This window comes from Rhinoderma darwinii, chromosome 5 (assembly GCF_050947455.1).
Source record: "Rhinoderma darwinii isolate aRhiDar2 chromosome 5, aRhiDar2.hap1, whole genome shotgun sequence".
Classification (NCBI taxonomy): Eukaryota; Metazoa; Chordata; class Amphibia; order Anura; family Rhinodermatidae; genus Rhinoderma; species Rhinoderma darwinii.
Genome location: NC_134691.1, coordinates 15,029,897 through 15,046,897, shown reverse-complemented (window position 1 = coordinate 15,046,897; position 17,001 = coordinate 15,029,897). Strand labels below are relative to the sequence as shown.

Genomic DNA, 17,001 nt, shown 5'->3' with positions numbered 1-17,001 from the left:
CGCCACAGCGGAAGCCTGCGTGCCTGGTCCCGCAGCACAGCGGAAGCCTGGTCCCGCAGCACAGCGGAAGCCTGGTCCCGCAGCACAGCGGAAGCCTGCTCCCGCAGCACAGCGGAAGCCTGCGTGCCTAGTGCCGCCTCAACTGCCCTTCCAAAAGCACAAACTCAATGTATCCACCCACCTAACAAGAAAAGACACTCTACAGAAGACACATACTACACTCACACCTACCCAACAGCAGAAATAACCCAGCACACATATACATACACCTACACACTTCACACACACAACAAATTCATCCACCACACACACACACAGTCTTATAACACTTGGGCATCGTTCACATCTGCGTCAGGACTCCGTTCATGGGTTCCGTCAGACCTTTCCGTCAGGTGAACCCATGAACGGAAACAAATGGGAACCATAGCTTTCCGTTTGCATTACCATTGATTTCAATGGTGACGGATCCGGTGCAAATGGTTTGATTGTCACCGTTCTATAAGGTTTCTGTCGTTTTGGCGGAATGAATAGCGCAGTCGACTGCACTATTGATTCAGTCGGGAAACCGGAAACCTGCCGGAATGGTGACGAACGGAAAACATTAGCGATATTTCCGTCCCCATTGATATCAATGGTGACTGTAACGGAAGCTGTGGTTTCACTTTCCGTTGCGGGGTTCACCAGACGGAACCCCGGAACGGAAAGCGAATGGTGATGTGAACCGGCCCTTATTCAACACCTAACATGCGCACAAATTGGATGGAAAATCAACCTCTGGCCAGGAAAAAGTTTTCAGGACAGCTTTACTAAAGAATTTAAATACAAACTATATGAGATAGTTGAAGACCTTTTTAATTATATAGCAATTCAGATTAATTTACTTAAGACTGGAAAGTCTCTTTAAGAAGGGAGTCGCTCACGTCCCGCCGGATGACGCTGCGGGTTGGATTACTAATCTCTTCTGGGTCTACTCATTTTTGTTTCTTTTGTCAGTAATTTTAGATTTTAATTTTTTTGTTTCCTCAGAATAATTCCAGATGTCGCCGACCTTAAAATTAAACGTGAAAAAATTAGCCGACAGGATGTGAGCTTCATGAAAAAGGTAAAGATGTCTCTGTACACCCCAACATAAGTAAGATCTAAGGAAAAAATACATATACACCATAAAGTGTCGCATAGGGAGCGGTTTACTGACCCCAGACCTATACTTTTATTCTCCGCTTCATATGTTGTGCTACTGAATAGAATCTTTTGTTCCCTGTTATCAGCCATATTAGATAGGGCAAGGACTGTGTTTATTAATGGGGTGACAGAATTTTGGGAAAACTCCTATAATCCACTATAGATCCCCTATTAACACGTTGTCATGTTTGTGTGCAGCATGGCCAGCAGCTGTACCGGCACATATATCTAGGCTGCAAGGAAGAAGACAACGTACATAAAAACTATGAGCTTCTCTACACCGCCCTGGCACTGGCCACTATCGAGCTGGCCAATGAAGAAGTGGTGATCGACCTGATTCGAGTGGCAATTGCGTTACAGGTGCGTCAAAGATGTTGAATTATTAAAGTACAAATTCATTTTTTAATATGTTTTTAGAGCAGTCGAGCGCCATTTTTTTTGAAGCACAGTTCCGTTTCAGATTATGTCAGATTTGACGGGAAGTAAAGCGCCGTATGCAAGGCTATTCTTCACATCAAATCTCCGGACACTGCAATGGAACGCAACGGCACTGTTAGTCACCGGGGTACCTCGGGCGTTAGTGGGATCTGTCGTACGACGGATCCAGCGCTGCATTGTGGTCTCCGTTATAAACAGAAACCGTGAAGCAGATGTGAACGGAGCCTAAAAAAATACTATTCTTGCTGCCTGCAGTCACCACTAGGGGGAGTTAAGGAGCAGTATATTATGTTAGGGTATGCTCACACATAACCATAATGCTGACTATTTTTCCACCGGGATTTGAGGGTGGAAATCGACTAAGTTTTACAGCTGCAGCAAAGTAGAAGAGATGTAACAAAGTCATTCAAGTTTTATAATCCGCAACATGTCAATTTTATTCTGCGCAATGGTTGCACACCTATTGCAGATTTTCCCGCATGTAGTTCATTGGGGAGATAAAAAATTTGCAACAAATGGCAAATGTTGCTGCAGCAAAAATCGCAACTAAAGTGAAAAATTGTTTTTTGTTTTTTTTTTCCAACTTTAAAATCCCCAAAATCCCACAATCTCCTCTCCTGGCGCTCTCGTAGCGACGCGTCCCTGCTGCTAACAAAGCCTGCAACGGCGATGTGAACTAAACTTAAGGCTATTTTAACACTGCGTTGAAAGGTCTCCATTTGACCGAACCGCTGAGAGAGGCTCCGGGTGTAAACATTAACTGGGGGCTGTGACTGAGGCCTAATAATGGCAGCCATCACCCATAGCCTATAATGGTACTGGTTAAACGGATGCGTCATAAACTATCCTGACCCTTCACGTATCTGTTAAGCGGATACCATTATAGCCTATGGGTAATGGATGACGTCACAAGTATCCGTCATCCATAGGCTGTAATGGCATCTAGCACGCGGTTCTATCCAGTGTAATACCTGACGGGGGCCAAAAGAACACCGTCTTGGCCTCTGTCAATATATTGGGAGCCTATGAGTACAATTGACGTATTCCTCGGGAAAGCGTAATGACAACAGCAGATCGCGCAGGATGATGGAGATGTACGGTTGTCACCGGACACACAGGTGGACTATGCAACCGCCAAGGCAAATTCTGATACATTTTAAGGAAGAATTTCTATGGAGATCTCCTGTTTTTATCAGAGATGATCAAATGAGACGTGGAATACCGTGAACGTCTATGAAGTAATTCTTGGGCTGTTGCTCCTTAGATTTCAGTTGCTCCCTGTACAAGCGGGATGATAGTCCTCCACTGCTGCTGGAAATAAAGTCCTGGCGCCACCTACAGAGCTCCACATAAAAACTGGAGTAACTCTCAAAATGTTCTTCCCATAGGATATGGCGATCATGAATGAAGACAACCTGCAGATGTTCAGTCGTTGCAGCATCATGGCCCTAGTCGCAGCATATCTCAACTTCCTCAGCCAAATGATTGCAGTTCCTGCATTTTGCCAGCACGTCAGTAAGGTAAGGCGCGGGAATCGGTGACTTTTAGATTTCATATCATGTGGTGCAAAGAGAAATGTATATAAATTGGAATAAAAAATAAAAAACCTCATGGTGACGCGCGGCATTCAGACTCCTCCTAGGCTGAGGGGGTTAATCCTAAACTAGACGGAGGTGAGAACTAAATATGAATTATCCCCGCTTTTTGGTAGTTGAAGATTAAGGCCGGGTTCCCACGTAGGGTAAACGCTGCAGAGTTCCTGCAACGGAATTGTTTGCGGAAGTTCCGCAGCATTTACAGTAGCAGCGAAGTGGGTGAGTTTTAGTAAATCTCATGCCCACGCTGCGGGAAGAAAAACGCAATGTAAACGTTAACTTGAATTTAATTCCGCAGCATCTTAATTTATGCTGCGTTTTCGTTGATTTTCTGTTGTGGGTTTTCGTCATCGAATTCAATGGGGATGCAAAAGAAAGCAAAGTGTTGCGACGTTTACACCGCAAAAATCGCAACGCTAGAAGAAAAAAAAAAATTATACTTACCCAGAACGCCCTCCTTCCTGCAGTCCGGCCTCCTGGGATGACGTTGCATCCCATGTGACCACCGCAGCCACTCACCGGCTGAAGCGCCACATGGCCCGCAACGTCATCCAGGGAGACCTGAGCGGACGTCAGAGGAGGGAGGGGGTAAGTATGTGATTTGCATTCATGCAATGTCCCTATGACAATACTCAAGGTAACAGGTCAGAATAGGAAATGTTGTCATGGGATCACCACAGCATTGCAACCTGAGGGACTTAATATTGTAGCAAATACGTAAAACGGTAAAAAAAACAAAAACTTTCTCAAACCTTTTGAATGTTCCTGGTTTCCAGATCGCGAGGTTTTTGTAGGGTCATTTAATTAAGGTTCAAGATTTGTTTGCTCTTTTCTTACATTTTATATTATTTTGAAAATATTTAATATCTGTTTATCCGAAAATGTATTTATCTCTTAGGTCATAGAAACCAGGAACATGGATGCCCCTTACTTCTTGCCAGAAGTCATATTCCGAGATAAATGCAGGTAATATGGCCATCTATATTATATGTAACTGAATAATTGAAAGGTCTACAACTTTCTGGTATACTCTGTGATTCATGTATGTTCAAGATCTCTGATTGCTGTCAGTGAATGAAAACACTTGTTTACATTCAGAAGATGTAAACCTGTACATGACAAGTCCTTCTCTCTCAGCTGAGAAGTGGATACAATTGCATCCAAACAGCCCAGACTCCAAACTGATACATTGTAGCAAATTACCGGAGAGATTTGTGCAGCCGCTGCTGATGTATTTCACTCATAGAGCATTACCTAGACTGGATAGACCGTTTATGATCTACCTTCCCGGAGATGGTGTATCTTGTGGCCATGGGTTACCAGAATGGGGGTACCGTGGTATCATTTTTAATAAAGGTATACAGTGATTAAGCAGCACGGTTCTATAATTTACAAAATATTCCTATAACCTGTTAGGGAATTCTGGGTTAATAGAGGGGGGGGTCCTCTGTTGAGGATCCTCATCTCTTGGTCAGAGTAGAAAAGAGCGTCTCTCTCTCTCTGGAGGACCTGTCCTGCATTACACAAACAACCCATTGGGATGAATGGGAATCGTGTAATACTTCATTTCCCCTCTGGTGGTGCTGCAGGGAAATGTATCGCCTACCGCCAGGTTTCCTAACCGATTACAGCTGATCGCTGGGGGTCCCAGCAGAGGGACACTTTGTGATCAGCTTATTATGAATAGACCCTTCCAACAAGTAGGGATTGTCCAAAGCGGAGAACTTTGGGAGTTCATTATTATGCAGCACTCTCTTGTTAAAATGCTTCCAAGAATGGCTCATCTGATACAAAAGCTAAAAAAAATGATCTGATGGAGGAATAAACTCAACGTAGTGAGGTGTGGGCACGTCCGCTGAAAACATGCTAAATACTTGAGCCTCTGCGAAGCGAAGGACGCACAGAACTGCCTTTGTCTCATCAATAAAATTCTCCTATTCCAAGAAAACGCCACTTTAAGGAGCGATGTCTGTTCGAAGAGAGCGCTCTGCGAGTCCGCGAGGATTCCTGGTATACAAATCCATTATGAAGGAAACACAGACGCATAAATCTAATCAATAATACTGATGTGTATCCGGGAGGACTGGAGGGATATACTGACCGTGCCGTGCCGCCAGATCATGGAAGATTTCCTAAGAAAAAATGATTGTATATTTCTGTATCTACGGCTTATGTGTATTTATTGATACTTTTATATTGTATTTGTATTTGTCGATTTATATCATTTTACATTTGATCACCATAACTCTCATTCTCCGCTTAACTCTCTTTACAGCCTTCCGAAATCTCTTGATAAACATGATAAAAACGTCTATTTCCTGACAAACAAAATAGTGGAGTCCCTCGGAGGCAGCGGTTACAGCGTGGAGTGGTTATCGGTCCCTTACGTACCCCAGGTGACAGGTGAGAAGTGCAGCCCTATCAGTAACCGTTCTATAGAGAACATTATGTATAGGAGCCTTGTGTATAGAAGCCAGTGATCACTTGTATAGATGGATGAATGTGTGCGCAAACTTAAACAACATTTATGGTTTTAATCTAAATCGGTCCAGCATTCGGTGCTGAGTTACTTGTTAGTATATGTTTTTCTGATACAGAGCTCCAAATATCCTGCGTAGACCTAGATGTACATGATAAAATTATAGATTCCTGCAGCCACCACTAGGGGGAGCTTACTGCATACTGTGTATACATTGCACTCCATAATACCGTATGCAGTTAGCTCCCCCTAGTGGTGGCAGCAGGAAGCTATAATTTTATTGGAACCTATGACTATTCAGGGGCTTTGCAGCTTTGAATTGAGGTGCGACCCCTGTTATGATCTATTAAGAAATGAACCAGAACTGAATGAAGATGTCAACATGGTGTAAAATGGTGGCTATTTACTGTAAGCGGAACATGCTCTGTAGACAAATGTATATCGCCAATTTACCCGACTGTACTATGTCATCTGCTGTCGTGGGTGTTATTATAGGGTCATTGTTTTGATCTAAATCCACGTCAATATCCACACTTATATAAATGTAATTGTTATGTGAATAGTAATTTGGATTCCCTCAGTGTCTCCATAAAAAGGCTGAACAATCCGGCCAGGCAGTGTTGTCATGTGGACATAGGGGTAGAGGAATAGGTTTCATGTACACTAAAGAAAGTTTTGTATGTGATGTCATTGGCACATAACAGTCCCTGGTCTCTGTGTGTGTGGTGGGGGTGGGGAGCTTTATTGTTGTGTTTTTGGTCCTGACTTTGAAGCTGAACAGACTTTACTGTGCTCCGTGCCAGATAAAACAAAAAGAGAATAATTTCTCCACAGTGACTCCACCAGCAGAATAGTGAGTGCAGCTCTGGAGTATAATACAGGATGTAACCCAGGATCAGTACAGGATAAGTAATGTAATGTATGTACACAGTGACTCCACCAGCAGAATAGTGAGTGCAGCTCTGGAGTATAATACAGGATGTAACTCAGGATCAGTACAGGATAAGTAATGTAATGTATGTACACAGTGACTCCACCAGCACAATAGTGAGTGCAGCTCTGGAGTATAATACAGGATGTAACTCAGGATCAGTACAAGATAAGTAATATAATGTATGTACACAGTGACTCCACCAGCAGAATAGTGAGTGCAGCTCTGGAGTATAATACAGGATGTAACTCAGAATCAGTACAGGATAAGTAATGTATGTACACAGTGACTCCACCAGCAGAATAGTGAGTGCAGCTCTGGAGTATAATACAGGATATAACTCGGGATCAGTACAGGATAAGTAATGTAATGTATGTACACAGTGACTCCACCAGCAGAATAGTGAGTGCAGCTCTGGAGTATAATACAGGATGTAACTCAGGATCAGTACAGGATAAATAATGTAATGTATGTACACAGTGACTCCACCAGCAGAATAGTGAGTGCAGCTCTGGAGTATAATACAGGATGTAACTCAGGATCAGTACAGGATAAATAATGTAATGTATGTACACAGTGACTCCACCACCAGAATAGTGAGTGCAGCTCTGGAGTATAATACAGGATGTAACTCAGGATCAGTACAGGATAAGTAATGTAATGTATGTACACAGTGACTCCACCACCAGAATAGTGAGTGCAGCTCTGGAGTATAATACAGGATGTAACTCAGGATCAGTACAGGATAAGTAATGTAATGTATGTACACAGTGACTCCACCACCAGAATAGTGAGTGCAGCTCTGGAGTATAATACAGGATGTAACTCAGGATCAGTACAGGATAAGTAATGTAATGTATGTACACAGTGACTCCACCACCAGAATAGTGAGTGCAGCTCTGGAGTATAATACAGGATGTAACTCAGGATCAGTACAGGATAAGTAATGTAATGTATGTACACAGTGACTCCACCAGCAGAATAGTGAGTGCAGCTCTGAAGTATAATACAGGATAAGTAATGTAATGTATGTACACAGTGACTGTTTATTTAGATTGATTTTGCTGTTTAAAGATGGACAGACATTTAACCTGCAGAGCTCCAGGGTGTCAAGTAGGTTATTCATTGAATAAAATTAATGAAAACTATGATATGAATGAAAAAGTAAGGTAATTAGCATTGCTGTGTGATCCTGGTTCAGTTTCTCATGTGTTCGTGTATTTATACTTTTGTGATCATGTAATTGTGTAAAGCCGCTTTGACTTTGGAGGCCGTGTACCAGCATGCACATTATACCGTGGTCATGTGGAAAACGTTTATAGTCAATAAAGTGCTGTGTAACTAGACCGGTTTTGTAGTCCATGGACGCCCATCGCTAGCCATTTCTTTGTTAGGCCCTTCCGCTGGACCCTCCAATCGGTTAAATTCCAAAGAAAATTGTGTAAATGCAGTCAGACTATTTAAAGTGAACCTGTCACACTGAACGTTGGTGTGATATCTGCAGGCGGCATGTCATAGAGCCGGAGGAGCTGAACAGATTGATATATAGATTTGTGGGTGAAGATTCAGTATAACTTGTCATTTATTGCTTTAAATCCCTTCTCCCTCTGGGCTAAGACGTGCAGTGGGCGGTCCTATTCAGTGTGGGCGTGTGTATTTGAGCTGTCAATCATTGAGTGACTCCACCTTCTGGATGTATAAACCCAGAGTGAGCAGGGATTTAGATTTAAAAAAATGACCGGTTATACTTAATGTTTACCCACAAATCTATATAGCACTCTGCTCTATATTGGACACCATGTTTAATATGACCGGGTCGCATTTAGATAAGCTGCGGCATATACATGAGGGGGTCGGCTTTAATGATCCCCCTTCCCCCAATTTGGCATCTACAGCTTTGGATACTCAGGTGACGTGTCCTATTCTCCTAAAACCTGTAATGTTCTCTTACAAGGGTTGAAGGGGAATGGGGCTAAAGAGGACCCTGGGTGCCCTGTGGCCCTTTATATGTATCCCTGCTCGGTACACGGCCTCCACAGTGCAGACATTAACCCTCCCAATATTCTCCGCTGACAGCAAAAAACAAAAAAAAATTATTTTCTTTTACTTCTCAATGTAGCTCTGTTCCCATCAATCAAAAAAATACGTAAAAGTCCAAAAGGTAAAGCTGGCTGAGCCCCCTAGACTGACCCCAACGTAGTGTGATCCCCCCAGAACCTGCAGTAGAGTCACTATATGTCACGTGCTGGCTTGTGTAGTGTGACCCGACTTCTATAGTCTCTCTAGAAAATTAGAGGTGTCCTTCAATGTCCTAGCTATTAACTGGAGAAACGTAGATGTAGTGTATATATAACCTAGTGATGTCATAGTGTTGTACGGTGGAGTGGAATATGAATGATGTCATCATGAATCTACAATTCGGAATATAGCCAGGGATGGGGACGGCGTGGTTAGCCTGGCTGCTATTCTACTTCTATCCAATTTTGAGTTGTCACATATGACAGACTGGTTACTATGGATACACTGCGTAACAACCAATCTATGGATTTATCAAGCGGTGCATCCATAGCAACTAGTCTGTCTTAGGTAACGGAGTGCAGTTAGGGGCCTAAAACAGTCCTTTCTGTGTCTCGTACTTCCATGTTAAAGGGGTTGTCTCATCAGAGACAAACCCTTTCATATTGCTACTGCCATGGCGGTCTACTAATCACCATGGGGAGGGCACCCGACACCCCTGGCAAACAGCTGGTTTTTCTGGGGGAACCTGTTTATGGCTAGGCATTTCCCCGGCAGCTGAAATGTAGTATTATATGGCGGCCATTCATTACATGGTTCTCTCTATGACGTCCATATGCCCTGATAGGACATATGGACTGGGGTTGTCTACAAAACAATTGTTGAAGGGTTTTTCTTCTAAAAAGATACGTTTTGATGGAGAGCCCCTTTAAATTTACATACAAGGTTGATTGGCTTCTCTAAATTCTTTGGTTCATTTTACTTGTTACAGATCTTTACTTGGGTCATGTCTTATGCTCCGGTCACACATGGAGCTCTGTTTTAAGACCCCACCAAAATTTTAAACAAATTAACATTCGTTTAAAGGGGGATTCCGATCTCGATCATTTGACATATTTACATGAGATGCCATAAATGCCTGATAGGTGAAGGTCCCTCCTCTGAGACCCCAATCTATCTATCGGTAGAACGAGGGTCCCTGACCCCTTTTTTCCGTTGGATGATGTAAAGCGTCTGGTGCTCTTTTGATTCCATCTTAGAAAATCGATCTAGTGTGTTCAGTGTCGGTGAGAAGAGGCAGCTTCTAGTAGCATGATTCTTATTGGCTGGTCTGCATAACAGCAGGAATCACTCCACCACTCGTGTTCAAGAAGATCCAGGGGGTGGGACTGAGCTACTGGACATGTGTGACTACCGACACTGGACACATCGGGTGGATGTTCTGAGAGGGAATCAAGAAAACCAGGGGGCGCCATAACAAGTATGTAACAGTAATATCTACACAGGGGGCCCCATAACAAGTATGTAACAGCAATATCTACACACAGGGGGCCCCATAACAAGTATATAACAGTAATATCTACACACAGGGGGCGCCATAACAAGTATGTAATAGTAATATCTACACACAGGGGGCGCCGTAACATGTATGTAACAGTAATATCTACACACAGGGGGCGCCATAACAAGTATGTAACAGTAATATCTACACACAGGGGGCGCCATAACAAGTATGTAACAGTAATATCTACACACAGGGGGCGCCGTAACAAGTATGTAACAGTAATATCTACACACAGGGGGCGCCGTAACAAGTATGTAACAGTAATATCTACACACAGGGGGCGCCATAACAAGTATGTAACAGTAATATCTACACACATGGGGCGCCGTAACAAGTATGTAACAGCAATATCTACACACAGGGGGCCCCATAACAAGTATATAACAGTAATATCTACACACAGGGGGCGCCATAACAAGTATGTAACAGTAATATCTACACACAGGGGGCGCCATAACAAGTATGTAACAGCAACATCTACACACAGGGGGCGCCATAACAAGTATATAACAGTAATATCTACACACAGGGGGCGCCATAACATGTATGTAACAGTAATATCTACACACAGGGGGCGCCATAACAAGTATGTAACAGCAATATCTACACACAGGGGGCGCCATAACAAGTATGTAACAGTAATCTCTACACAGGGGGCCCCATAACAAGTATGTAACAGCAATATCTACACACAGGGGGCGCCATAACAAGTATGTAACAGTAATATCTACACACAGGGGGCGCCATAACAAGTATGTAACAGTAATCTCTACACAGGGGGCCCCATAACAAGTATGTAACAGCAATATCTACACACAGGGGGCGCCATAACAAGTATGTAACAGTAATATCTACACAGGGGGCCCCATAACAAGTATGTAACAGCAATATCTACACACAGGGGGCCCCATAACAAGTATATAACCGTAATCTACACACAGGGGGCGCCATAACAAGTATGTAATAGTAATATCTACACACAGGGGGCGCCGTAACATGTATGTAATAGTAATATCTACACACAGGGGGCGCCGTAACATGTATGTAACAGTAATATCTACACACAGGGGGCGCCATAACAAGTATGTAACAGTAATATCTACACACAGGGGGCGCCATAACAAGTATGTAACAGTAATATCTACACACAGGGGGCGCCGTAACAAGTATGTAACAGTAATATCTACACACAGGGGGCGCCGTAACAAGTATGTAACAGTAATATCTACACACAGGGGGCGCCGTAACAAGTATGTAACAGTAATATCTACACACAGGGGGCGCCGTAACATGTATGTAACAGTAATATCTACACACATGGGGCGCCGTAACAAGTATGTAACAGCAATATCTACACACAGGGGGCCCCATAACAAGTATATAACAGTAATATCTACACACAGGGGGCGCCATAACAAGTATGTAACAGTAATATCTACACACAGGGGGCGCCATAACAAGTATGTAACAGCAACATCTACACACAGGGGGCGCCATAACAAGTATATAACAGTAATATCTACACACAGGGGGCGCCATAACATGTATGTAACAGTAATATCTACACACAGGGGGTGCCATAACAAGTATGTAACAGCAATATCTACACACAGGGGGCGCCATAACAAGTATGTAACAGCAATATCTACACACAGGGGGCGCCATAACAAGTATGTAACAGCAACATCTACACACAGGGGGCGCCATAACATGTATGTAACAGCAACATCTACACACAGGGGGCGCCATAACAAGTATGTAACAGCAACATCTACACACAGGGGGCGCCATAACATGTATGTAACAGCAATATCTACACACAGGGGGCGCCGTAACATGTATGTAACAGCAACATCTACACACATGGGGCGCCGTAACAAGTATGTAACAGCAACATCTACACACAGGGGGCGCCATAAGTATGTAACAGTAATATCTACACACAGGGGGCGCCATAACAAGTATGTAACAGTAATCTCTACACAGGGGGCCCCATAACAAGTATGTAACAGCAATATCTACACACAGGGGGCGCCATAACAAGTATGTAACAGTAATATCTACACAGGGGGCCCCATAACAAGTATGTAACAGCAATATCTACACACAGGGGGCCCCATAACAAGTATATAACCGTAATCTACACACAGGGGGCGCCATAACAAGTATGTAATAGTAATATCTACACACAGGGGGCGCCGTAACATGTATGTAACAGTAATATCTACACACAGGGGGCCCCATAACAAGTATATAACCGTAATCTACACACAGGGGGCGCCGTAACAAGTATGTAACAGTAATATCTACACACAGGGGGCGCCGTAACATGTATGTAACAGTAATATCTACACACATGGGGCGCCGTAACAAGTATGTAACAGCAATATCTACACACAGGGGGCCCCATAACAAGTATATAACAGTAATATCTACACACAGGGGGCGCCATAACAAGTATGTAACAGTAATATCTACACACAGGGGGCGCCATAACAAGTATGTAACAGCAACATCTACACACAGGGGGCGCCATAACAAGTATATAACAGTAATATCTACACACAGGGGGCGCCATAACATGTATGTAACAGTAATATCTACACACAGGGGGTGCCATAACAAGTATGTAACAGCAATATCTACACACAGGGGGCGCCATAACAAGTATGTAACAGCAATATCTACACACAGGGGGCGCCATAACAAGTATGTAACAGCAACATCTACACACAGGGGGCGCCATAACATGTATGTAACAGCAACATCTACACACAGGGGGCGCCATAACAAGTATGTAACAGCAACATCTACACACAGGGGGCGCCATAACATGTATGTAACAGCAATATCTACACACAGGGGGCGCCGTAACATGTATGTAACAGCAACATCTACACACATGGGGCGCCGTAACAAGTATGTAACAGCAACATCTACACACAGGGGGCGCCATAAGTATGTAACAGTAATATCTACACACAGGGGGCGCCATAACAAGTATGTAACAGCAACATCTACACACATGGGGCGCCGTAACAAGTATGTAACAGCAACATCTACACACAGGGGGCGCCATAAGTATGTAACAGTAATATCTACACACAGGGGGCGCCATAACAAGTATGTAACAGCAATATCTACACATAGGGGGCGCCGTAACAAGTATCAGCAATATCTACACACAGGGGGCGCCATAACAAGTATGTAATAGTAATATCTACACATAGGGGGCGCCATAACAAGTATGTAATAGTAATATCTACACACAGGGGGCGCCATAACAAGTATGTAACAGTAATATCTACACACAGGGGGCGCCATAACAAGTATGTAATAGTAATATCTACACATAGGGGGCGCCATAACAAGTATGTAACAGTAATATCTACACACAGGGGGCGCCGTAACATGTATGTAATAGTAATATCTACACACAGGGGGCGCCGTAACAAGTATGTAACAGTAATATCTACACACAGGGGGCGCCATAACAAGTATGTAACAGTAATATCTACACACAGGGGGCGCCATAACAAGTATGTAACAGTAATATCTACACACAGGGGGCGCCGTAACATGTATGTAACAGTAATATCTACACACAGGGGGCGCCGTAACATGTATGTAACAGTAATATCTACACACAGGGGGCGCCGTAACATGTATGTAACAGTAATATCTACACACAGGGGGCGCCATAACAAGTATATAACAGTAATATCTACACACAGGGGGCGCCATAAGTATGTAACAGTAATATCTACACATAGGGGGCGCCATAACTAGTATATAACAGTAATATCTACACACAGGGGGCGCCATAACAAGTATGTAACAGTAATATCTACACACAGGGGGCACCATAACAAGTATGTAACAGCAATATCTACACACAGTGGGCGCCATAACAAGTATATAACAGTAATATCTACACACAGGGGGCGCCGTAACAAGTATATAACAGTAATATCTACACACAGGGGGCGCCATAACAAGTATATAACAGTAATATCTACACACAGGAGGTGCCATAACAAGTATGTAATAGTAATATCTACACACAGGGGCCGCCATAACAAGTATATAACTGTAATATCTACACACAGGGGCGCCGTAACAAGTATGTAATAGTAATATCTACACACAGGGGGCGCCATAACAAGTATGTAACAGTAATATCTACACACAGGGGGCGCCGTAACAAGTATGTAACAGCAATATCTACACACAGGGGGCGCCGTAACATGTATGTAATAGTAATATCTACACACAGGGGGCGCCGTAACAAGTATGTAACAGTAATATCTACACACAGGGGGCGCCGTAACATGTATGTAATAGTAATATCTACACACAGGGGGCGCCATAACAAGTATGTAACAGTAATATCTACACACAGGGGGCGCCGTAACATGTATGTAACAGTAATATCTACACACAGGGGGCGCCGTAACATGTATGTAACAGTAATATCTACACACAGGGGGCGCCATAACAAGTATGTAACAGTAATATCTACACACGGGGCGCCATAACAAGTATATAACAGTAATATCTACACACAGGGGGCGCCATAAGTATGTAACAGTAATATCTACACATAGGGGGCGCCATAACTAGTATATAACAGTAATATCTACACACAGGGGGCGCCATAACAAGTATGTAACAGTAATATCTACACACAGGGGGCACCATAACAAGTATGTAACAGCAATATCTACACACAGTGGGCGCCATAACAAGTATATAACAGTAATATCTACACACAGGGGGCGCCATAACAAGTATGTAACAGTAATATCTACACACAGGGGGCGCCATAACAAGTATGTAACAGTAATATCTACACACAGGGGGCGCCGTAACAAGTATGTAACAGCAATATCTACACACAGGGGGCGCCATAACAAGTATGTAACAGTAATATCTACACACAGGGGGCGCCGTAACGTGTATGTAATAGTAATATCTACACACAGGGGGCGCCATAACAAGTATATAACAGTAATATCTACACACAGGAGGTGCCATAACAAGTATGTAATAGTAATATCTACACACAGGGGGCGCCATAACAAGTATATAACTGTAATATCTACACACAGGGGGCGCCGTAACAAGTATGTAATAGTAATATCTACACACAGGGGGCGCCGTAACAAGTATGTAACAGTAATATCTACACACAGGGGGCGCCATAACAAGTATGTAATAGTAATATCTACACACAGGGGGCGCCGTAACAAGTATATAACAGTAATATCTACACACAGGAGGTGCCATAACAAGTATGTAACAGTAATATCTACACACAGGGGGCGCCATAACAAGTATGTAACAGTAATATCTACACACAGGGGGCGCCATAACAAGTATATAACAGTAATATCTACACACAGGAGGTGCCATAACAAGTATGTAACAGTAATATCTACACACAGGGGGCGCCATAACAAGTATGTAACAGTAATATCTACACACAGGGGGCGCCATAACAAGTATGTAACAGTAATATCTACACACAGGGGGCGCCGTAACAAGTATGTAACAGCAATATCTACACACAGGGGGCGCCATAACAAGTATGTAACAGTAATATCTACACACAGGGGGCGCCGTAACATGTATGTAATAGTAATATCTACACACAGGGGGCGCCGTAACAAGTATGTAACAGTAATATCTACACACAGGGGGCGCCATAACAAGTATGTAACAGCAATATCTACACACAGGGGGCGCCATAACAAGTATGTAATAGTAATATCTACACACAGGGGGCGCCGTAACAAGTATGTAACAGTAATATCTACACACAGGGGGCGCCGTAACATGTATGTAATAGTAATATCTACACACAGGGGGCGCCATAACAAGTATATAACAGTAATATCTACACACAGGAGGTGCCATAACAAGTATGTAACAGTAATATCTACACACAGGGGGCGCCGTAACAAGTATATAACTGTAATATCTACACACAGGGGGCGCCGTAACAAGTATGTAATAGTAATATCTACACACAGGGGGCGCCGTAACAAGTATGTAACAGTAATATCTACACACATGGGGCGCCATAACAAGTATGTAACAGTAATATCTACACACAGGGGGCGCCATAACAAGTATGTAACAGTAATATCTACACACAGGGGGCGCCATAACAAGTATGTAACAGTAATATCTACACACAGGGGGCGCCGTAACAAGTATGTAACAGCAATATCTACACACAGGGGGCGCCATAACAAGTATGTAACAGTAATATCTACACACAGGGGGCGCCGTAACATGTATGTAATAGTAATATCTACACCCAGGGGGCGCCATAACAAGTATATAACAGTAATATCTACACACAGGAGGTGCCATAACAAGTATGTAATAGTAATATCTACACACAAGGGGCGCCATAACAAGTATATAACTGTAATATCTACACACAGGGGGCGCCGTAACAAGTATGTAATAGTAATATCTACACACAGGGGGCGCCGTAACAAGTATGTAACAGTAATATCTACACACAGGGGGCGCCATAACAAGTATGTAACAGTAATATCTACACACAGGGGGCGCCGTAACAAGTATGTAACAGCAATATCTACACACAGGGGGCGCCATAACAAGTATGTAACAGTAATATCTACACACAGGGGGCGCCGTAACATGTATGTAATAGTAATATCTACACACAGGGGGCGCCGTAACAAGTATGTAACAGTAATATCTACACACAGGGGGCGCCATAACAAGTATGTAACAGTAATATCTACACACAGGGGGC

At 43.3% G+C, this 17,001-nt stretch overlaps 1 protein-coding gene across 6 annotated transcripts in view; it reads left to right on the top strand.

Moving 5' to 3' along the window:
• Nucleotides 1–17,001, top strand: part of EFR3A (EFR3 homolog A) — a 192,689-nt gene that overhangs the window by 148,574 nt on the left and 27,114 nt on the right. For all 6 annotated transcript variants that reach the window (XM_075825714.1, XM_075825718.1, XM_075825713.1 and 3 more), the window contains 5 exons: nt 1,027–1,102; nt 1,381–1,542; nt 3,009–3,140; nt 4,114–4,181; nt 5,491–5,618. In XM_075825714.1, coding sequence (XP_075681829.1) covers nt 1,027–1,102; nt 1,381–1,542; nt 3,009–3,140; nt 4,114–4,181; nt 5,491–5,618 — 566 coding nt within the window. The remainder of the gene's footprint in view (nt 1–1,026; nt 1,103–1,380; nt 1,543–3,008; nt 3,141–4,113; nt 4,182–5,490; nt 5,619–17,001) is intronic.